Source organism: Podarcis pityusensis, assembly GCF_964106645.2.
Source record: "Podarcis pityusensis genome assembly, chromosome: 18".
NCBI lineage: Eukaryota > Metazoa > Chordata > Lepidosauria > Squamata > Lacertidae > Podarcis > Podarcis pityusensis.
In genome coordinates this window covers 9,789,571-9,811,927 of record NC_138043.1, presented here as the reverse complement: position 1 = coordinate 9,811,927, position 22,357 = coordinate 9,789,571, and the positions used below count along the sequence as shown (strand labels likewise).

Here is a 22,357-nt window from a genome sequence, read left to right as displayed (position 1 = left end):
ATCGGCTTTTGCAATGTTTTGAGCGTTTTTCGCTTTTATACGGCGTGTCCGCTTGCTCCTGTTGGGCTCCTTGGGGAGGCAAAGCACAATCTAAATCCCATGAACGATAATAACATGTTGTGCTGGACCCGGGGGTAACCCGAGAATCACAGTCCAGGTCCGGTCCAGAATCCGAAGGTTCTGCTAGGGGTCAGTCCGACAGGGTCAAGGCAGGACACGAGGCAGGAAACCAGGCAATGACAGGTACAGGATCCGGCACACAGCAATGTTGCTCCCGCAACCTGGGGCAGGGTCCGTCAGCCTTTTATCTTTGTCGGGGTAGCGGCCGGTCCTGATCCCCCAGCGACTCCCCTCCCTGTTTCGCCCGAAGGTGAGCACTCCTCCTGTGAGTCCTCAGGTCTCTCCTTCTCTCAGACCTCAGTCTCTGCAGCTCGGGAGACAGTGGGTTACTAGACCCAGAGGTTGCCTCAGCCTCCCCTGACCCAACCGGTAGTGGAGCAGCTGTAAGCGATGGCCCAGCTGAAGGCAACGAGGTCATCCCCGCATCTGGAGCCAGGGCAGGCTCAGGCCCCTGACTCAGCCCAGATGGTGCTTGTTGCAGGAGAACCTGTGCAGACTGGGGCTCTTCAGAATCAGGCCCCAGACTCGGTTCAGGTGATGCCTGAGGCAAAGGATCTGGTGCGGACTGAGTCTCCTCTGGTTCCGAGTCAGAGTCCCAGACCAGCACACATGTCCTCCTTCCCCAAGAGGTTCAGAGGGTGGCAACACGAAAGCGGGGCCTTTTTGGTGGTGGCTCCCTGTCTGTGGGATGCTCTCCCCAGAGAGGCTTGCCTGGAGCCTTCATTACATGTCTTTAGGTACCAAGGAAAAGCAGTCCTCTTTGGCCATTAACTAATCTATGGCCTGTTAAAGCTCGGGAGAGGGTGGTGGTAGGGCTGGGCGATATCTGGTTTTCAACATTGTGATATATCACCAGCTAAACATCACGATAGACCAATATACTGATATATCACAATGTCTGAAATAAGGATGGAGTTATGTAGAGGCATTGGCTGGCTTCACAGTTTTTTCCACATTATGATTTTTACATAGCGCACACACACATCACGATTCCGTCATATGTGTTTTTAATGTACACCGTCCTGGGATTTAAAAGGGGGATATATAAATCAAATAAATTGTAATAATTTATTCAAGGAGATTTATGTCAAGGAGATAAGTAACTATACAACCTTTAGACATCTGAAAGAAGCCCTGTGTAGGGAAGTTTTGCAATGTTTATTATGTTTTTATATATGTTAGAAGCTGCCCAGAATGGCTGGGGAAACACAGTCAGATGGGTGGGGTATAAAAAATATCACCATCATTCGTGGTTGTTGTTGTTGTTGTTACTATACCACCCTTCATCAAAAGATCTCAGGGTGGTGTACAACATCAAAACCACATTTTACTGAGCATAGTAAAAAAAACATGAAGCGAAGCATAGGAATAGACAGCACGGCATATTTTTAAAAATTAAAAAAGATAACGTATGCACAGTGCAACAAAAAGGAATCTCCCAGCAGTTTACACCGCTTAAAAAATAAAGTAAAATTAAGAAAATACAGTGGTACCTCAGGTTAAGTACTTAATTCATTCCGGAGGTCCATTCTTAACCTGAAACTGTTCTTAACCTGAAGCACCACTTTAGCCAATGGGGCCTCCCACTGCCGCTGCCGTCGTGCAATTTCTGTTCTCATCTTAACCCGAGGTACTATTTCTGGGTTAGCGGAGTCTGTAACCTGAAGCGTATGTAACCTGAAACGTATGTAACCTGAGGTACCACTGTACTTAATAGGCAACTGAAGCTTTTAGGGAAGCTTTTAATGTTTAATAGATTATTGTATTTTAATATTCTGTTGGAAGCTGCCCAGAGTGGCTGGGCAAACCCAGTCAGATGGGCGGGGTATAAATAATTTATTATTATTATTATTATTATTATTATTGATATTTTGTTGTTGTTGTTTAGTCGTGTCCGACTCTTCGTGACCCCCTGGACCAGAGCACGCCAGGCACTCCTGTCTTCCACTGCCTCCCGCAGTGATATTGATATATATTATTGATATACAATGCAATAAATAAGTATCCAAGTTGTTTTTCAGGGTTACAAAAATAACTGCATAAATACAATTTTTTAATTAAAAAAATCCACATTTTAAAGCAGCGAAATTGATTAATTAATTAGAGGAGCAACAGCTCAGGAACAGCAACTCACACAGAGACGCTCCGCTCAGCCTCCTCTGCTAGAGAGCGGAAGGCTTTGCACGATCAACAGGTGCTTCTCAATGTGTCAAGGGGTGGGGGACAAATTTCCAATTCTCCGCTGGCCCCATGGAAAGCTGGCAGCCTGTCCCTTCCTGAGCGGAGGGCAAGGAATGCTATGAGGTCACGGTGAAATAGCCGAACGTTCCTTCGCTGTCCCCCTCAAAACAATTTGTCCTTGTGGCTTTCGTACGTGCAAATCTCTCCCCCCCCCCCTCTCGCACCTGCTCCCGGGCATCAGCGCTTTGCATCCCTCCTGACCTTTCCTGTTCCAGAGGCGTTCCAAGCATTTAATTTAAAAAATAAAAATAAAGGAAATGAAAGAATACGGACCTCGAGGGTCCGATTTCAAGGGCGTCCGGCAGAGGGAAGCTTTTGCGCTGGGGCTCATCACTGCCGCCAAGAGGAAATATGACGTGTGCCCCCCGCTTTCTCCGGAAAGAAATTCCCACGGGGCAAAATAACTTTGCCTGCTTGCCCATCCCAATCCGCCCCATAAAACAGCCACAGAACCTCTCTGTGTTGCAAAGGATTCTGGGGCACCCGCCAGTTCTGCCCCTTCCATGGAGGTTTTGGTGGTGGTGGTGGACTACAACTCCCATTGTCCTTTGCTATTTCCCACACTGCCCGGTGGGAGCTGTAGTCCAGCAGTGCTGGGAGGGGGCCACCTTGTTTGCCGCCTGGGCGCTTCCAAGCTGGACTGCTGCAATGCTCTGCCCGTGGGGCCACCCTTGGAGACAGACTGGAAAAAACCACCGGAGGAGGAGAAAGCAGGTTTCCAAAAAAAATGGGTGTGGGTGTGTGTTTATAAATAAATAGGACAAAAATATGATGCCCGCGCTGTTAGAAACTCAAATCTATAGGCCGGGCAATATAGAAAGGAGGTATGCAAATTAAAAGGGAAGTGGAATTAAAAGTACAAGGGTCATAACCTATATTTGCAACATGGATGATGCCATCCGTTTGCATAAAGTTTGTTTTGCACAGGGAAAGCAACTATACAAGAAGTAAGGTTACAGGGAACCAGGCAGAGGGCCTTCTTGGTAGTGGCACCTGCCCTGTGCAACGCCTCCCAGCAGATGTCAAGGAAATAAACAACTATTTTACTTTTAAAGGACAACTGAAGGCAGCCCTGTTTAGGGAAGTTTTTAAAATCTGATGCTGTACTGTTTTTAATATTTGGTTGGAAGCAGCCCAGAGTGGCTGGGGAAACCCAGCCAGATGGGTGGGGTATAATTATTATTATTATTATTATTATTAGCGACTAGAACTCCTCTGCTCAGTCCTGTGGATATTTTGCTGGGTCTTGTGTGTTTAGTCTTAAGGTCTAAAAACTTTTGTAGTAATTTAATTTACGCAAAGACAGCCACGCTCCTTGCAAGCACAGACACCTTCTTGAAAAATCCTACACAATTCCTCTGCGGCTGCTACTTCACTGTGTGGAATGCCTTCAGTCTAAAAGCTCCAGAAACTTTTGATTCTGTATAAATTTAATTTGCATATGTTCACTGACACCGACACACACAGATAGAACTCATTTTCTGTAAAATTCAGCTCAATTCGCAGTGGGCTGCCTTATTTTAAGGTCTACAAACTTTTAGAGTTTGCAGAAATTTAATTTGTGCAGAGAATAATGCTACTCTCTGCCCAGGCACACCAGATTTTTGAAAAATCCTGCTCAATCCCATGGCCACAGATATCTCAGTGACCCTCTGTCACGGATGCTTGAGCTGTTGATTCCTGCGTTGCAGGGGGTTGGACTGGATGACCCTCAGAGGTCCCTTCCAACTCTACGATTCTTTGATTCTATGATTGCTTTCAAGTCTAGAAGCTGGGGTTTTTGCGGGGTTGGGGAACTGATGAGTGCGACATTCAAAATACCACGTCTTTGAGGAACACGACCCGGAAAAGGAAATCTGATCTGGGCATAGCTGTCAACTTTTCCCTTTTCTTGAGAGGAATCCTATTCGGAATAAGGGAATTTCCCCTTAAAAAGGGGAAGCGTTGACAGCTATGGATCTGGGCTTGGGTGGAGTGAATGCAGGAGCAAAAAATAAATAAATCAGAGGGTGGGAGCTCCAGCTGAGCGGAGATCTGTCTGTCTGTCTGCCAGGGGGTGGCCGGAACGAGAGGCTGCGCCTGCGGGTGGCAGAGGATAAAGGAGGAGAGATAATCCCTGGCATTTGGGAGGATGTAGCGGAAAATATAGCCTTAGCAGCAGAGCAATGGAGAGGGGCTACTCTCCAGCTGGCACCCGGGACGAATCCTCCCAGGGAAACAGACTGGTGCTGCCAGGGTCTGCAAACATTGCTGGTGCTCAGCTAGGCGGCAGGATCACAGCGTTAGAAACTCAGATACGCAAGCTAATTGCCAAATGCCACCTGAAACCTCGGCTGCGGTGGCCGCAACAGAAGGATCAGGGCAGTTTGACTGGCAATTGCAACTCAACGGGGAAACAGCCCGAAATCTTGCAACAGATGCCCACTCTGGGATGTGTGAGTGTCTGGAGGTGGTTGGAGGATGGATGGTGGCTAACGGATTGAAGTGTTGTTTCTGGGGGGCAGGTAGGTGTGGGGGACTCCCTGGTCCTGAAAGTGGTAACTGTGCCCCAGAAGGAGCAAGTGTGCAGCCTGGGGGTCATTTTGGACTCACCGCTGTCCATGGAGGCGCAGGTCAGTTCTGCGTCCAGGGCAGCTGTCTACCAGCTCCATCTGAGACGCTCCCTGTCTCGCCAGAGTGGTCCATGCTCTGGTTATCTCCCGCCTGGACTACTGCAATGCGCTCTACGTGGGACTGCCTTTGAAGGTGACTCGGAAACTACAACTAAGCCAGAATGTGGCAGCAAGACTGGTGACTGGAACCATACAACTCCGGTCCTAAAGGATCTACACTGGCTCCCAGTACGTTTCCAAGCACAATTCAAATTGTTAGTACTGACATTTAAAGACCTAAACGGCCTTGGCCCAGTATACCTGAAGGAGCGTCTCCACCCCAATCAAGAAGCGAGGTTACAGAGAACCAGGCAGAGGGCCTTCTCGGTGGTGGCGCCCACCCTGTGGAACGCCCTCCCGTCGGATGTCAAGGAGATAAAAGAACTGACTTTTAGAAGACACCAGAAGGCATCCCTGTATAGGGAAGTTTTTGACGCTTGATGTTTTATTGTGTTTTTAATACTTAGTTGGGAGCCCCCCAAAGTGGCTGGAGCAACATATAAATAATAAAATTATTATTATTAATGTAGCCGTAAAGGAGAAAATCATGAGCAATCTGAGATTTCAACAAGACCTAGAAACTGGGGGCACTTTTTATATGATTTGGTATTCACTGTGGAACCATAATTTCCAAGACAACCCTCACTGTAGGCCTATCAGATTGGGATTTATACTAGACCATCACATTACGCTGAGATTCTTTACTCTGCTATTTCAACACATGTGTAACTGTATTCATTCTGTGTACCTGCTTCAGAGTTTGGCCTCTCACCTTTTCATTTTCACCCGTCGTTCTAATCATCCTCCCCATTTTATACACGCACAGCTCCCACTAGCAGGAAAGGCCTGTTATCCAAAATCTCAGTTAAGTAATTATACCCAAACCTTGATACACGAGTGGCTGATTCAGATATCCGAACCGCCAGAGTGTGTCCACTTCCACACCTGCTTGTGTTTCGCTGGTCAGCTGAAGCCATTTTCGGGCAGAAACCACAAAGGGAGGGAGAGAGATGGAACAAACCAGGGAGCAGAAGAAACGAGACGTACCAGGTTCCTCCCATTTGTTTGACTTTTGCTGGGGGGTGTGCAACAGTTTGGGACAGAAAGCATGCATCAAATGTCCCTATAAATAATGGGAATCGTCAGCCAGCTCATTCAGCAAACCATTTCCTGGGAACGCATTGCGTTCAGAAAGCAGGGTGGAATTTGAAAACAATTGGGAGTTCTTGTTATTAAATATACCAAGAAAAAAGCACATCAAGAACTCAGGCCAATGTAAGTTTCAACAGTGGGAGTGGTCCCTACTCGCAAGTCAATAGTCAATAGTAACAAAAACTAATCCATTCAAAAGTATGTATTCTGACAAGGACTACAAACTCAAACAGAGATTACAAACTCAAACTCATAAAAATATGTATAACACAATAATTTGTTACAGAATTAGAGAGAAGAGTTTATGAGTAGAGGTAAGTTCATGTTAGTCCATCCTCAGATTCGTCGTGGAGGTCTTAGTTTCAATCACTGAGCAGAAGTCAGGAGTCAATTATGGATTAGAAATCAGGAGAGGGCCCTGTTTCGATCTATTCACCTTCATCCGTTGGAAGTATCAAATATTACATGAAAATACATTTAAATTCTAAATTATCCTAAATTATAATCTGTAAAACAGTATTATATAACATTTGGTTCCTTACCTAATTTTTAAAGGGTTATACATATTTTTACAAGTTTGAGTTTGTAATCTCTGTTAGTGTTTGTAATCCTTGTCAGAATACATAATCTGAATGGATTAGTTTATGCTACTATTGACTACTGACTAGCGATGGTGCTGGAGGAGACTCTTGAGAGTGCAAGAAGATCAAACCTCTCCATTCTGAAGGAAATCAGCCCTGAGTGCTCACTGGAAGGACAGATCCTGAAGCTGAGGCTCCAAGACTTTGGCCACCTCATGAGAAGAGAAGACTCCCTGGAAAAGACCCTGATGTTGGGAAAGATGGAGGGCACAAGGAGAAGGGGACGACAGAGGATGAGATGGCTGGACAGTGTTCTGGAAGCTACCAGCATGAGTTTGACCAAACTGCGGGAGGCAGTGGAAGACAGGAGTGCCTGGCGTGCTCTGGTCCAGGGGGTCACAAAGAGGCGGACACAACAACATTGACTTGCGAGTAGGGACCACTCCCACTACTGAAACTTACATCAGCCTGAGTTCTTGGTGTGCTTTTTTCTTGGAATTTGAAAACAGGCCACGGACAGGAAGGTGCAGAGACTCACCTAGTCGAAGCTCCCCAAAGTTCCCACACCCGATCTTCTTCCCGACACGGAAGTTCGGGCCGACCATTAAGACTCCAGAGTTGGTCCCGGACGTCCGGCTCCCGTGCGTGTTGCGGCTGCTCCCTGTCTTAGACATCCTTCGCCCTTCCTCCGCGTCCCCTTTGCCTCCTCTCTTATCAAAATCCATAAGTTTGTGGTACCCTGGCCTCTCCACGGTTACGCTGCTGCCATGCAAATCCGAGGGCCGAAACGTTGCAGGGGCCGGCTGGGGGGTCAGGGCGGGGAGAGGGCGGGGTAGGGGGGTCAGGGGAAGGAGGGGAAGGGGAGCACGAAAGCGAGAGAAGAGGAAAAGGAGGTCGAAAACGCCGGTTCTCTTTTCTTGGTCAGTAAACCATCCCGGGTAGAGGAGGAGGAGGAGGAGGAGGAGGAGGGGAGGGCGCCAGGGGGCGGACCGTCACCCGCATGTGCCGCGCTAGTGGGCCGGGGGTCCTCTCCTCGAAGGGGCCTTGAGGGTTCCTTCCGGCGCCTGCAGCGGGCTGCTCTCCGAAAACGGCGACATGGCGGCAAGGGGGAGATTGAGAGCGGCTATCTTGCGGCAACGCTTCACGTCCGAGCTGGAGGGGGAACAGAAGGCAGGTTAGCATGCGAAACAAGCATCCACAGAGTTATATTTCAGGAACAGTGGTACCTCGGGTTAAGTACTTAATTTGTTCCGGAGGTCCGTTCTTAACCTGAAACTGTTCTTAACCTGAAGCACCACTTTAGCTAATGGGGCCTCCTGCTGCCGCTGCGCGATTTCTGTTCTCATCCTGAAGCAAAGTTCTTAACCCGAAGTACTATTTCTGGGTTAGCGGAGTCTGTAACCTGAAGCATATGTAACCAGAGGTACCACTGTATAGACGTTCATTGCCAAACGGCCCCTGAAACCTCAGTTGCAGGGGCCGAAACGGACCTGGGTGCAAGAGTTCCGTTCCATCCCACAACCACTGGCGTTCAGAAGCATCTGTTCCCCCAGCCCTGGAGGCAGAGCAGAGGCCTTGTGGCTAGTATTGTTAGTAGTAGTAGTAGTAGTAGTAGTAGTAGTAGTTGCCATCGACAGCCCTCTCCTCCTCCACAGATTTGTCCAACCCTCTCGCAAAGCCATCCAAGGTTGGTGTTCACTGCTGACCACTGCAGCAGAGAGTTCCGCAGGTTAGTTGTGCACTAAGTATCTCACAGCGCCATCGCTTTCTCAAGAAGCCCCTCGGAACGCAACTGCGATCACGATCCCAGGAAACTATGGTCCAGAATTGCAGTTTTGATTTTCTCCCTTAGGGAAGCATTTCACAATCAATAATAAGAATAAGATTAAGTGAAGAGGGTTATGGCTGGTGGAAGGGGCAGGGGGGAATTTCCCCCCTAAGAACCAAAACACCCAGTTTTTAAAAAGGTGCCCTGTTAATCTGGATTAGGAGAGGCCTCTCTTAAAGAGGGGAGAAATGGCAGTAAACTCCCAAGCGACTGCCAGCGAGGCGGAGGAAGGCGGGCTCATCCTAATTAAAGGGGGAGCTAAAGAGGGTTAATTTTGTTCTTAAATAAAGTTCTGACGTCTTGCCAGTGGAAAGCCGGCGTGTCAAGGAGACAGGGCTGCTGAAGGACTAGCTTTCTACACACAAGGAAATAAAAATGAGGTGAAGCCCAGGAATAAAATAATGTCTCGCCAGGGGAAAGCTAGCATGACAAAGGCATGGGAACGTTGATGTTTTCGATGCGGAAGGGTAGCTTTTCGGATCCTGTGAACAAACACTGCTGCCGCCCAATAGCCTCACACGTCCAAAGTTCTCCCCAAGATTGAAGATACCAGGAAATTGCCAAGTTTTTGAGCTCAAGTAAACAGACAGAACAGGAGGGGGTGCAAATCCTACACTCCAAGACGCTGGGAGGAAGCAGAGAACAGGCGAAAGGGCCAGGGGTCCCCCCCCCTTGAGCATCCCCACGCCACCCAGGTGACCCATGGAAGCAGGATCCTGGGACTCCAAACCAGAACCAGAAGTCCAACTTGTTCCCACGGTGTGTTTAACACACATTTTCCAGCTTCCTTACCCTCCTGCTTCTCCTTCCTTGTCTCCAGAGAGGTGGCTGCAATTTCCCCAAATATAAATCTCTATCTCCCGATTTGCACAAGCGTGTTTTTTCTTAGGGAGGGGGGAAAAGAAAAACCTTGCCGTGGAACAGCCTGGAGAAACGCTTCCGTGTGTGTCTCTCTCTGTCTCTCTCTCCAACCCAGCAAACGGAGACTCTTTTTCTATTTCCTGGTTTGAGTGCCGAAAGCAGGCGGGGAGAAGAGGGAGGAAGCGCCACCAAGCAAGTTCTCAGAGACCTAGCGAGCGCATCGGCCGACTCTACGTCAAAGAGGAGGAGGAGGAGGAGGAGGCCGGGCTCTGGGGAAAAAGGAAGCCACATCATAAACAGACGAGCGGAACCACGGTGCCGGCAGAACCACGGCAGCGCTGGCGGCGAAGGTTTGGCTAAGAGTGGGGCTGCCCAGGAGGGAAAACTGGCCCCTCCACAAATCCATGCGCACACGGCTAATATGTGCCACGTTCTGCCCTGTGTTACAAACGCAAAATATATCAGCTGTCCCCGAGAGCTTGTAGGGAGCTGCGACTCTTGCAGAAGTCTCCGTCCAGTTTCAGACACATTTTCTCCCCTCCACCAGCAAAAGAAACCAGCAACCCATTTTCGTTTTTTTCCTGTTATCAACACAAAAAGTATAGCGGTCATGGAGCCAGGTTTGCGTGTTTTTATGTTGCAAACCACCCCGAAATCTGCCGATGAAAGGCTGTCCACAAATGTTAATAGTACAGTGGTACCTCGGGTTACATACGCTTCAGGTTACAGACTCCGCCACCCCAGAAATAGTACCTTGGGTTAAGAACTTTGCTTCAGAATGAGAACAGAAATCGTGCTCCGGCGGCGCAGTGGCAGCGGGAGGCCCCATTAGCTAAAGTGGTGCTTCAGGCTAAGAACAGTTTCAGGTTAAGAACGGACCTCCGGAACGAATTAAGTTCTTAACCCGAGGGACCACCATAATCGTATCAGCCGTCTGGTGTAAGGAACACGGATATAGTGGACACTCGGGTTGCGAACGTGATCCGTGCAGGAGGCACGTTCGCAACCCACAGCGCCATGTCTGAGCACGCAGAGGTTGCAATTCTGCACATGCGCAAAGCACGATTTAGTGCTTCTGCACATGCGCCGAAACCCGGAAGTAACCCATTCTGGTACTTCCGGGTTTCGGCACATCCATAACCTGAAAACACGCAACCTCACGCGTCTGTAACCCGAGGTATGTCTGTATAAGTTAATCGTCTGGGAATTGTAGCGCTGTGGGTGTTGTCAGGAGACGCTCTATTCTCCTCCCAGAGCTACAGTTCCCAGAGTGGTTTGATAATCGTTCTACAACTCTGGGAGTTATAGCTCATGGAGGGGAATATGGGGTCTCCCAACAACTCTCTGCTTCTCTTAGCAAACTACAACTCCCAGAATGCTTTGCAGGAAGCTGCAAGTGTTTAACGTGGCGTGATCCCGCTTTAAATGCATAGTGTAGATCATAGAACTGTAGCGTAGGAAGGGGCCACGAGGGTCTTCTAGTCCAGCCCTCTGTGTGGGACTCAAACCCAGGACCCTGAAATTAAGAGTTTCATGCTCTCCTGACTGAGCTGGTGTTCAGCAGCCATTCCTGATTATTCCAAATCACTACTGAGTTTGCACTGCGCTGCAATTAATTGCTTTGATGCAGGGTTTGAAATTAGCAGGGCGCCGGGCGCCTTTAGATTCAAAATTTGCAAGCACCTCAAAAAACCTGGGTGCCATTTTTTGTGTGTGGCTGACACTCAAGGATTACTAAAATGTATGTGCTTTGAAGCCTTGAAACATGTTAAAAATAGACAATATGTTAAGGAGTTTGACAATAAAGAGAAGTATGGTGTCAATATTGTAAACACCAAATTAAACATGTACAGTGGTACCTTGGTTTACGAACTTAATCCATTCCGGAAGTCTGTTCTTATACCAAAACTGTTCTTAAACCAAGGCGTACTTTTCCTAATAAGGTTTCCCGCTGCCAGTGCCCTTCCACCGTTTGGATTCTGTGCTTCGGCAGAGGTAAAGTTTGCAAACCGGGACACTACTTCTGGTTTTGCGGAGTTTGTAAACCGAATCGTTCTTAAACAGGACTGTTCTTAAACCGAGGTACCACTGTATTAACAATTTCCGCTAAAAATGTGATATTAACAATGTGTCACTTATGTGAATTGTATATTAGTTCGTGCTTATCAAAATAATAATTAAAAAGTGCTGTCAACCCCCCCAAATGGCGACTAGACATTCTGTTTTGGCACCCACAACCCCATTTGGCTCCTAGCTTTACTACCGCAGTTTCTAACACTCCTTTGATGGATTGCTGCCTTATTTCTAGGCTACGCATTTTTTATCTGTTTTACCGGGCTTCCAATATCTGACAATTTCCCACGCCGTCCTTGCAGCCAGCCGTTTTGTTTTCAGTGTTGTGGCTGCAAAAGCAGGGGGCAAACAGACCGCTGGGCGACCTCGGGCGGGACGGTCAGCCTCCCTCTTTTCCACCTGGTCCCACCTCGCAAGGCTGTTGTTAAGGATTTAAAAATATACAGGCAGGGGAAATGACCATATATAGTCTTTAAAGAAAGCTTTGGCTAAAATTATGCTATACAGTGGATGCTCGCGTTGCGAACGTGATCCGTGCGGGACGCATGTTCGCAACCCGCAGCTGCACGTCTGTGCACACGTGGGTTGCGATTCGGCGCTTCTGCGCATGCGTGACCACCGAAACCCGGAAGTAACCCGTTCCGGGACTTCCAGGTTTCGGCGGTCCGTCACCTGAAAAAACGCAACCTGAAGTGTCTGTAACCCGGCTATGACTGTACAGTGGTACCTCGGGTTACATATGCTTCAGGTTACAGACTGTGTAACCCAGAAATAGTACCTCGGGTTAAGAACTTTGCTTCAGGATGAGAACAGAAACCGTACTCCGGAACAGACCTCTGGAATGAATTAAGTACTTAACCCGAGGTACTACTGTATATAAAATGAACAGAGGAATAAAAACGTGCCACGATTGTGTTTTGTGTGTGTTCATGACTCTTGAAATTCTGCATTTCAGCTGGTGGGGAGATTCCGGAGCTGCGTTTAGCACAGTTGATCTTTTTCCAGGACTAATTCAAATGTTTGTGTGTTGACTGGAATAATTTCCTGCCCGCAGCCTGTTGTGTCTATAAAGCAAGCGTTGCCAGACCCCCCCTCCCCCCTCAGCCAATAAATATTAAAAGTCCCTTCTCCAAAAGCCAGAATTTTGGCAGCAGGCCAGCAGATAACCCTCCTTCCCTAATTCCCCAGCCACCTAAAAACACAGAAACGTTTATCCAGCGTTTCTGGGTTAAACTGGTCATCCACCGCCCAGAGTGGCTGGGGCAACCCTGTCAGATGTGTGGGGTATTATTATATTATTATTATTATTATTAATATTATAAATTTTATTTATACCCTGGCCAGAGCCAGGCTCAGGGCGGCTAACACCAGTAAAATTACAGTAAAAACATAATGGGAGGGGAGGAACCAATTTAAAAGACAGTGGTACCTCAGAGGAGAATGCAACCCGCAGGGGCACATCTGCGCACATGCAGGTTGCAATTCGCCGCTTCTGCGCATAATTTCATTTTGCGCATCTGCGCATGCATGAGCAGCAAAACCCGGAAGTAACCCTTTCCAGTACTTCTGGGTCGCCGCGGGACGCAATCTGAAAAAACGTATCATGAAGCAAATGTAATATGAGGTATGACTGTACAGGTTAAAATGCAATTTAAAATGCAGCCTCGTTTGAAAAGTAGCCGATAAATCAAGACCATAAGGGGAGAGAAACATAAGGGTCAGACTGAGTCCAAACCAAAGGCCAGGCGGAACAGCTCTGTCTTGCAGGCCCTGCGGAAAGATGTCAAGTCCCGCAGGGCCCTGGTCTCTTGGGGCAGAGCGTTGCACCAGGTTGGGGCCAGTACTGAAAAGGCCCTGGCCCTAGTTGAGACCAGTCTAACCACCTTGAGACTTAGGACCTCCAAAATAATGTTGTTGTTGTTGTTAATGGAGGACCTTTCTTCAGAGGTGGACAAGTACTTCTGGACCCACTTGCGCCTTCCACCACCACTGACCCTAACCTCCACTGTCTATGGTCTGGTAACTTCTTGGCTAGATTACTGCAGATCACTCTCCGTGGGGCTGCCCTTGGAGATAACCCAATCGCGCAGAATTTGGCTACCGGGATTAACAAGCAGGATTAGAAGGTCTGAGTGTATTGCACCAGTTCTTGCCTAAACTGCGCTGGTTACCCAGTTAAGTTTCTTGTTTGTTTCAACCTCTAAAAGCCCTAGATGGCTGAGGACCCCTTATCCCTCAGGGGGGTCACCTCTCTGCCCGTGGACCGGCCTGGAATCTGCCTCCAACCTGTTCAGAATTAGCCAGGCGCCAGGCACATTTTGCACCTGGCTATCGGCCATAGGGCCGCGGGTGGTGCTGTGGGTTAAACCACAGAGCCTAGGACTTGCCAATCAGAAGGTCAGTGGTTCGAATCCCCGCAATGACAGGGTGAGCTCCCGTTGCTCAGTCCCAGCTCCTGCCAACCTAGCAGTTCGAAAGCACATCAAAGTGCAAGTAGATAAATAGGTACCGCTCCGGCGGGAAGGTAAACGGCGTTTCCGTGCGCTGCTCTGGTTCGCCAGAAGCGGCTTAGTCATGCTGGCCACATGACCCGGAAGCTGCACGCCGGCTCCCTCAGCCAATAAAGCCAGATGAGCGCCGCAACCCCAGAGTCAGCCACGACTGGACCTAACGGTCAAGGGTCCCTTTACCTTTATCGGCCACCTGCAACCAAGCGACGATGCCTGGACACTAGGATGGCTCCTGACATCTCCACAATCCGGGGATCCTTGAATCTGGACTGTTTTCGCACACTAATACCGCATCCTGTAAAATTCTATCCGTTATCTATTATCTGCACGATCGGAATGGATTTCAGCAACCAAAATGCTTTTTTCTGTGCATCCTGTTGGAGTAAGCCAATATATATGCGGACTATCACTGGATCAAGTTGACTTTTCCTCTTTTAAGTTCTCAAAGCTATTAAGCGAGCTCAGGGTTGTCCTCTGAACTAGCCAGATGTTTAACTGAGAATCAGTCAGAGTCAGTCCATCACTTGGAAAATAAGACTTTAGACCAGCCTTGCCCCAGAATGGCAACTAGACATTCTTTTTGGCTACTGCAACCTTGGCCTTAAGGAGTCCTTTGGTTCCTAGCTTATATTTCTGAGTTTCTAACCCTGCACCCTCCAGTAAGCATGTGGCCCCCAGAATATTTTTGCAGTCGGGAGGAACATGGTCCTCCTGCCAGAACAATAGTCATACCTCGGCTCCCGAACGCCTTGGGAGTCGAACATTCCAGCTCCCGAACGATCGGAAACTGGAAGTGATTGTTCCGGTTTTCAAATGTCTTTTTGGAAGCCGAACATGCGATGGGAGCTTCCTGCAGCCAATCAGAAGCCGCGCTTTGGAAGTCGAAAGTTTCAGAAGGCGAACGGACTTCCAGAACGGATTCTGTTCGACCTCCGACGTATGACTGACAGAATCATAGAATTCCGGAGCTGAGAGAGAACCCAGAGATCATCTAGTCCAAGGGTCAGCAAACTTTTTCAGCAGGGGACCGGTCCACTGTCCCTCAGACCTTGTGGGTGGCCGGACTATATTTTTTTTTTTAAAAATGAGTAAATTCCTGTGCCCCACAAATAACCCAGAGATGCATTTTAAATAAAAAGACACATTCTACTCATGTAAAAACACATTGATTTCCGGACTGTCTGCGGGTTGGATTTAGAAGGCGATTGGGCCGGATCCGGCCCCCGGGCCTTAGTTTGCCTACCCATGATCTAGTCCAGGCATAGGCAACCTCAGCCCTTCCAGATGTTTTGGGACTACAACTCCCATCATCCCTGGCTAACAGGACCAGTGGTCAGGGATGATGGGACTTGTAGTCCCAAAACATCTAGTCGAACCCACTGCAACACAACTGCTTCCGTATTTTGCGCTGTACTCAAATGTTGTGCTATCTTTCCAAAGGAACATCCCTGACACCCCCAAGCCCTCCAAAAACAGAACAACACAGAAACTCTCGACGGCCACAAGAGGGGAGGGAGAGGCATGAATGCCGCCTCTGTCTCTTCCAGATGCTAAAAATCAGGCCGGCTCTAACTCCCCGCCTACCGTGATTCCTGGGCTCCACCTTTTCTAGACAAGCCAGCACACACCTGGTTGGAATATACAGATATTTATATATTATGCAGTGCAATACCGAAGGGAGTGACGAGATGCCACAATGGAAAAAAATAAAAGCACACACAAATCTTTAAGCAGCGCCGTGTGGGAATCACAAAGAAAACAGGAAAGCACTAAAAATAACGAGCACACACAGATTTTTGCAGCACTGCACAAGCCAGGGGTCTAAATAAAACATTTCCCCGCCCATGCTGGAAAAATAAAGGAAGAGGAAGGTTTTGGGGGAAGGTGTGGTGAGGACAAGATGCCGTGCGCAGGATCCTATCGTCCCAGGAGTGTTTCAGGTTCTCCCAACCCGGGGGAGAAGTCGGCAAGTCTTTTAAACAAGGCTCGGCAAATCTCTGCTCCCCGGATCTCCCGGGACGAACAATCAGAGGTTCTCTCCTCCGTGAGATCAAGCGAAGGAGCAAAACAAGTTGCCCCGGGATCTCGGGTCGCAGGTGGTGCGAGAAACATACTCCCTGCGACTCCCCTGCAAGGAACGGCGGCGGCTTTTAAGTTTCCTCTGAACATAAAGGCGACACGGTACACGAGTTCATAAAATTATGCAACAGAAAGCAGAATGGTTTTCCTCCATCCCTCCCACCGCTAGAACCCTGGGCGTCCGACGGAGCCGGTGTTCCAGTGCTCAGATCCTTCTCACTGGTGTCCCATAGGCATTTGGTTGGCTGCAGTGAGAGGAGGACGCTGGACTAGATGGGCCATTTGGCCTGGTCTCCAGCAGCCAGCATCTTCTTGCGCTCTTGTGGAACCTCCACAGCCAGAGACAGTCTATCTGTATTCCTAGCTTCTTGTGGGTATTTTGCCACTGGGGGACTAGACAGACCACTGGTCCCATTCGGCAGTCTCTCATGATGCTCTTATGCGCAACTAGGCATGACGCCACACAAGGGATGCCCAGTCGCCTTGAAACTGGCAAAACCAGGGTTGCTTCTGGTGTCAAATTCCGAAGTACAGTGGACGCTCGGGTTGTGAACGTGACCCATGCAGGATGCACGCTCGCAATCCAAAGCGTTCGCAACCCAAAGCGGCTCGTCTGCGCATGCACGGGTTGCGATTCGGCGCTTCTGTGCATAGCGCAATTTAGCACTTCTGAGCATGCGCGACCGCCAAAACCCATTCTGGTAGTTCCGGGTTTCGGCGGTCGGTAACCCCAAAATACGCAACCTGAAGCATCTGTAACCCGAGGTATGACTGTTTCTCTTTTATCCTGAACAAATCATGTGTCTGTTTTGATTAAGCATTTGAGCAATACTCTGTTAAACCACTGAGCCTAGGACTTGCCAATCAGAAGGTCGGTGGTTCGAATCCCTGCGATGGGGTGAGCTCCCGTTGCTTGGTCCCTGATCCTGCCACCTAGCAGTTCGAAAGCACGTAAAAGTGCAAGTAGATAAATAGGTAAACAGCGTTTCCGTGCGCTGCTCTGGTTTGCCAGAAGCGGCTTAGTCATGCTGGCCACATACCCGGAAGCTGTACGCCGGCTCCCTCGGCCAATAAAGCGAGATGAGCGCCGCAACCCCAGAGCCGGTCACGACTGGACCTAATGGTCAGGGATCCCTTTACCTTTTCCTTCAACCAATTATTTCTTCCCTCCGTTGTTTCCCCCCGTTCCCTTGTGGCCCTGTTGAATACTGAACCACCTGTCTTTGAGCTCTACACACTGGAAGGTAGAGAACAGAGGAATCACAGGACGGTGGGTTCAGAAGGAACCCCAAACATCGTTGTCTAGTCTAGCCCAACCCTAGGAGAAAAGTAAGTTTTTAAGAAAGATGTAAAAAATGCAGTGGGTGAGATCTGGTTTCCAGCATTGCAATATATCACCAGCTAAACATTGCAATATTCCAACATCTGAATATATCGCAATGTCTGAAATAAGGGTGGAGTTATGTAGAGGCATTGACTGCATAGGACACAAAAACAAAAACACACACATCACAATTCGCGATATATTGCCAGGTCAAAATCTACAAAACGAATACAGTCATACCTTGGGTTACAGCCAATTCAGGTTGCGTTTTTTCGGGTTACGGACTGTTGAAACCCGGAAGTACTGGAACGGGTTACTTCCGGGGTTCGGCAGTCGTGCATGCGCAGAAGCACTAAATCGCTCTTTGTGCATGTGCCAAATCACAACCCGCGTGTGCGCAGACGCACCACTGCGGGTTGCAAATGTGCATCCCGCACAGATCATGTTCGCAACCCGAGTGTCCACTGTATCAAGATATGGACTTCAAGCCAGTTTTGTGCATCCAGTCTAGCTCTTGCAAACCCATCAGTGGAGGTGTTTAAAGGGGGGGGGGGCATTTTTTTGGGAGAGGCTGGCCTTCCCCTCCGCACCACAAAGCTTTCGCTCCGCCATCGTAAAAGAGGACTAATGGAGAGTCGGAGGGGCAGCCCCACCCTGTTGCCCCTTCGCAGCCCTCATTCCCCAGCTGTTTTTGCAGGAGCGCTTGCAGCCCCCCGCCCGCCCCGGAGAAATGCGATGCCCGCAATTTGGCTCAGGGCGGCTGTGAATGAGGCGTTTCATGCATGCTGTCCGTGCAGGAAAGCGGCCGACAGACATGGCTGTGTGCTCGCGCTCCTGAAAGAAAAACAACGATTTGCAGGGCACACAGATACGCTACCGGTCTCTCCAAACAGGCTCCTAGCTAGAGCCAATCGAGAACTCTAAGAAACTGGAGAAAGGGAAAAAGAAACCCAGTGCCGTTCTCAAACTGGCAGCGCCGCTTTCGAAGGAGCAAAGTCTGCCATCTTGGTTCAGCCTGGCGCCCAGCACCATCCGAACGTATCTGTGCCATTCAGGGCAGTGCTAGAATTCCCCCAGGCGCCTGGCGTGTTTCCAGTTTCAAACAGGTGGAGGCCTCCAGGTGCTTCCTGTGAATGCCTTACCTGCCCACCCCAAAAAAAAACCTGCACACATTCCACTTCTCTTTTCTCGCTTTCTGCACTAAGTTTTCCTAGAGCAGGTTTATAAATAGCTGTCTGCCTTGCGGCATGTCAGTTCTACCTCCGGGCAACGTTGAAGTTGGAAGAAGATTGGCACTCCCTTTTCTCTTCTAAGCTCTAGGAGGTTGCTAGGTTGCTCTTGACCTGTCCCTAAAATAATATATATTTTTTTAAAAAATGGCCAAAAAAATACTGCCGCCGTTCTTTGTCAAGCTTGATCACTGCACTGTGTGGGGCAGCCCTTGGAGAGCGTCCGCAAATTCCAGATGGTTGAGTTTAAGAAGGATGTGGACAAGGTGGAAGGCGTGCAGAGGAGGGAGACCAAGATGCTCAAGGGTCTGGAAAGCAAGCCTGATGAGGAACGGTTGAAGGAGCTGGGGATGATTAGCCTGGAAAAGAGGAGACTGAGAGAAGACAGGAGAGCATGCAAGATGGACCCAGCTTGTTTGCTCCTGCTCTGGAAGGTAGGACCCAAATCAACAGCTCCAATTGACAAGAAAGGAGATTCTGACTAAATATCAGGAAGAACTTTCTGAGCGTACCAGCTGTTTGACAGCGGAACAGGTTCCCTTGCGAGGTGATGGACTCTCCTTCCTTGGAGGTTTTTAAGCAGAGGCTGGGTGGCATTCTCTGCTTAAGTTGAGATTCCTACATTGCCTGGGGTTGGACTGGATGGCCTTCAGGGTCCCTTCCAACTCTTAAGATTCTATGATTCTATGACAAGGGGCTCTGAAAACAGGGACTAAGCCATGACAACTGGGCTTTCCCTCCTTTCCTGGCTTGATTTTCGGTACAGTGGTACCTCTGGTTGCGAACAGGATCCGTTCTGGAGCCCCGTTTGCAACATGAGTAGAATGCAACCTGCGTCTGTGCGGGTCACGATTTGCCACTCCTGCGCATGTGCATGACATCATTTTGAGCATCTGCGCATGCGCGATTGGCAAAACCCGGAAGTAACCCGTTCCGTTACTTCTGGGTCGCTGCAGGACGCATCCTGAAAGAACGTAACCTGAACCGAATGTAACAAGAGGTAGGACTGTACAGTGCAAAAGTATTTGAAGGAACAGATTCACCAAGAACCACTAAGCAAACTATCGATGGAAAGGAGTGGAGAAAAGATTTTGGAGGCTTTTTCGAAGAGCCTTTAAGTTGCTATTGGTTGACAACATAAATTCATCTTCTAGTGTGGTACCTTCCCCACTTTTGGAACTCACTGCCTACTGACGCATTTGCTTGCTAAAACAGTTTTGTTTAGGTAAGGCTGACATGTGATTTAACCTGTTTTTTCAGCTTTTCGGTGATTGTAATTTAAACAAAAACTCATCCGGGTCACTTCATTTATTAAACTTTGCTGAGGCGGCTTTACAAAACTCGGCGTGTGTGGGGCAGCTGGCTGGAGGTGTGGAGAGGCTTTCAAACTTTCGGCCAAGGAGTCTCTGCTGCAAAGCACCTGCTCCCAGGGAGCTGCCTTATAATACAGAGTCAGACCCTCTGCACTGACTGGCAGAGTATCAGAAGGCATCGGAACGAAGCCCTGTATCAGGAAGTTCGGGTTCCAAAGAATGTTCGCAAACCGGAACACTCACTTTTACAGAGTTCGGGAGCCAAAGCGTTCGACTTGCAAGTTGTTTCGGCTCCCAAACAACGCAAACCCGGAAGTGACTGTTCTGCTTTATGAACATTCTTTGGAACCCGAACATCTGACACGGCTTCTGATTGGCTGCAGGACCAGCAGCAGCTTTCTCCAGAGTTTTGGGCAGGGAACCTTCTCAGTGCTACCTGGGGAGATAAATGGGACCCTCTGGACAGGGCGAGAAACTCAGATATAGAAGTTAACCGCCAAATGGCACCTTAAACCTAGGTTACAGTCGCCACACTGAACTGTCTAGGCATCATTCTCCCCCCAATGAAATAATAGTAATCAGTGCTTTTTTTTCTTAAAAAAAATGTTTAGGGGTACAGTCATACCTCGGGTTACAGACGCTTTGGGTTGCGCGATTTCGGGTTGCGCACTGCACTGAACCCGGAAGTACCGGAATGGGTTACTTACGGGTTTCGGCGCTTGTGCAGAAGTGCTAAATCATGCTTTGCGCATGTGCAGAAGTGCCAAATCGCAACCCGTGCATGTGCAGATGCGCCGCTGCGGTTTGCAAACGTGCCTCCCACACGGATCACGTTCGCAACCCAAGCGTCCACTGTACTCTCGTTTTCCTACTCATATTGAAATACTGTCCCTCAATGAGGCCAAACTTAAGATTCACAAAATGTTTAGGGGTATGCGTACCCCTGTGTCCCCCCCAGAAAAAAGCACTGATACTACTACTACTACTACTACTAATAATAATAATAATACAGTTGTACCTTGGATTCCGAACGTTTTGGCTTCCGAACACCACAAACCCGGAAGTGAGTGTTCCAGTTTGTGAACGTTCCTTGGAACCTGAACATCCAATGTGGCTTCCGCGGCTTCTGATTGGCTGCAGGAGCTTCCTGCAGCCAATCAGAATCTGCATCTTGGTTTCCGAACATTTTGGAAGTCGAACAAACTTCTAGAATGGATTCAGTTCGACTTCCAAGGTACCACTGCAATAATAAAATTCCACTTCTATACTGCTTTCATTTAAATTTCAATACCTCCTTTCTATATTACTATACAGAAAGTGGTTTATGAGCTGAAGAAACCACAGGACAGGCAGCAAAGATCACACACCTAATAAGCATCTGATCCAAGACAAAGTCACAATAACTTTAAAGAAGAAACAACTTACAGAAAACAAAGCAATGTCAAATAAAGAAATATTAAACAACCCGTTAGAATGTAATAGTAAAATGTAAAACGCTTTTTATATTAAAGGGGAAAAATAACAAAGCAGTTGACAACACATTAAAACGTCAAATCAAAACAACCCAGAATAAAAAAAATCCAGGCTTCCAGTAAAATATTTCAGATCCCTTTCTCAGGGACATTTGGCTTTCCTCCCATTGATTTACCTACAGTGGACACTCGGGTTGCGAATGCGGTCCATGTGGGATGCACGTTCGCTACCTGCAGCACCCGCAACAGTGCGTCTGCGCATGTGTGGGTTGCAATTCAGCACTTCTGCGCATGTGCAAAGCGCCATTTAGTGTTTCTGCGCATGCGCAACCGCCAAAACTCGGAAGTAACCCGTTCCGGTACTTCCGGGTTTCGGTGGTCTACAACCCAAAAAAACGCAACCTGAAGCGTCTGTAACCTGAGGTATGACTGTACTTAATTTATAGAGCTGCCCCATAGCAGGAGGACTCTAGGAAGGCAGGGTGGTGCAGTGGTTAGCGTGTCGGATGAGGACCTAGGAGATCAGAGTTTGAGTCCCCACTCAGTCATGGAGCTCACTGGGCGACCTTGGAGTCTCAGTCCCAGTCTCTTGGCCCACCTCACAGGGTCGTTGTGGGATTAACTGAGGAGGGGGGTGGACCATGGACTCCTTGGAGAAAAAGCTGGGAGATAAATGAAATAAACGAGATCTTCTGCTTATCTGCTTAAGAAAGCTGGAGGGGGCAGCCAGGTGGAGATGTTAGTCGCCAGCCTGGCCCCCAGAAAGATCTCCATGCGGTTTAATGTTTTAATGTGTTGTCAACTACTCAAAAATGAAAGTAATAATAATATGTACCATTGCAAAAAGAAAGAGAAAAAGATGGTGCCTGGACATTCTGTTGTGGCGACAACAAGCTAGGTTTAAGGTGGCATTTGGAGATAAG

At 48.5% G+C, this 22,357-nt stretch overlaps 1 protein-coding gene across 3 annotated transcripts in view; it reads right to left on the bottom strand.

Moving 5' to 3' along the window:
- The window catches only part of CSNK1G2 (casein kinase 1 gamma 2), a 51,764-nt gene that overhangs the window by 25,906 nt on the left and 3,501 nt on the right, over window positions 1-22,357 (bottom strand). For 2 of the 3 annotated variants that reach the window (XM_080989045.1, XM_080989047.1), the window contains exon 2: window positions 7,284-7,897. In XM_080989045.1, the coding sequence (XP_080845171.1) occupies window positions 7,284-7,470 (187 nt within the window). In that variant the 5' untranslated portion in view covers window positions 7,471-7,897. Of the gene's footprint in view, window positions 1-7,283; window positions 7,898-9,365; window positions 9,519-22,357 lie in introns of those variants that run through there. The other variant, XM_080989046.1, reaches the window with a different exon arrangement.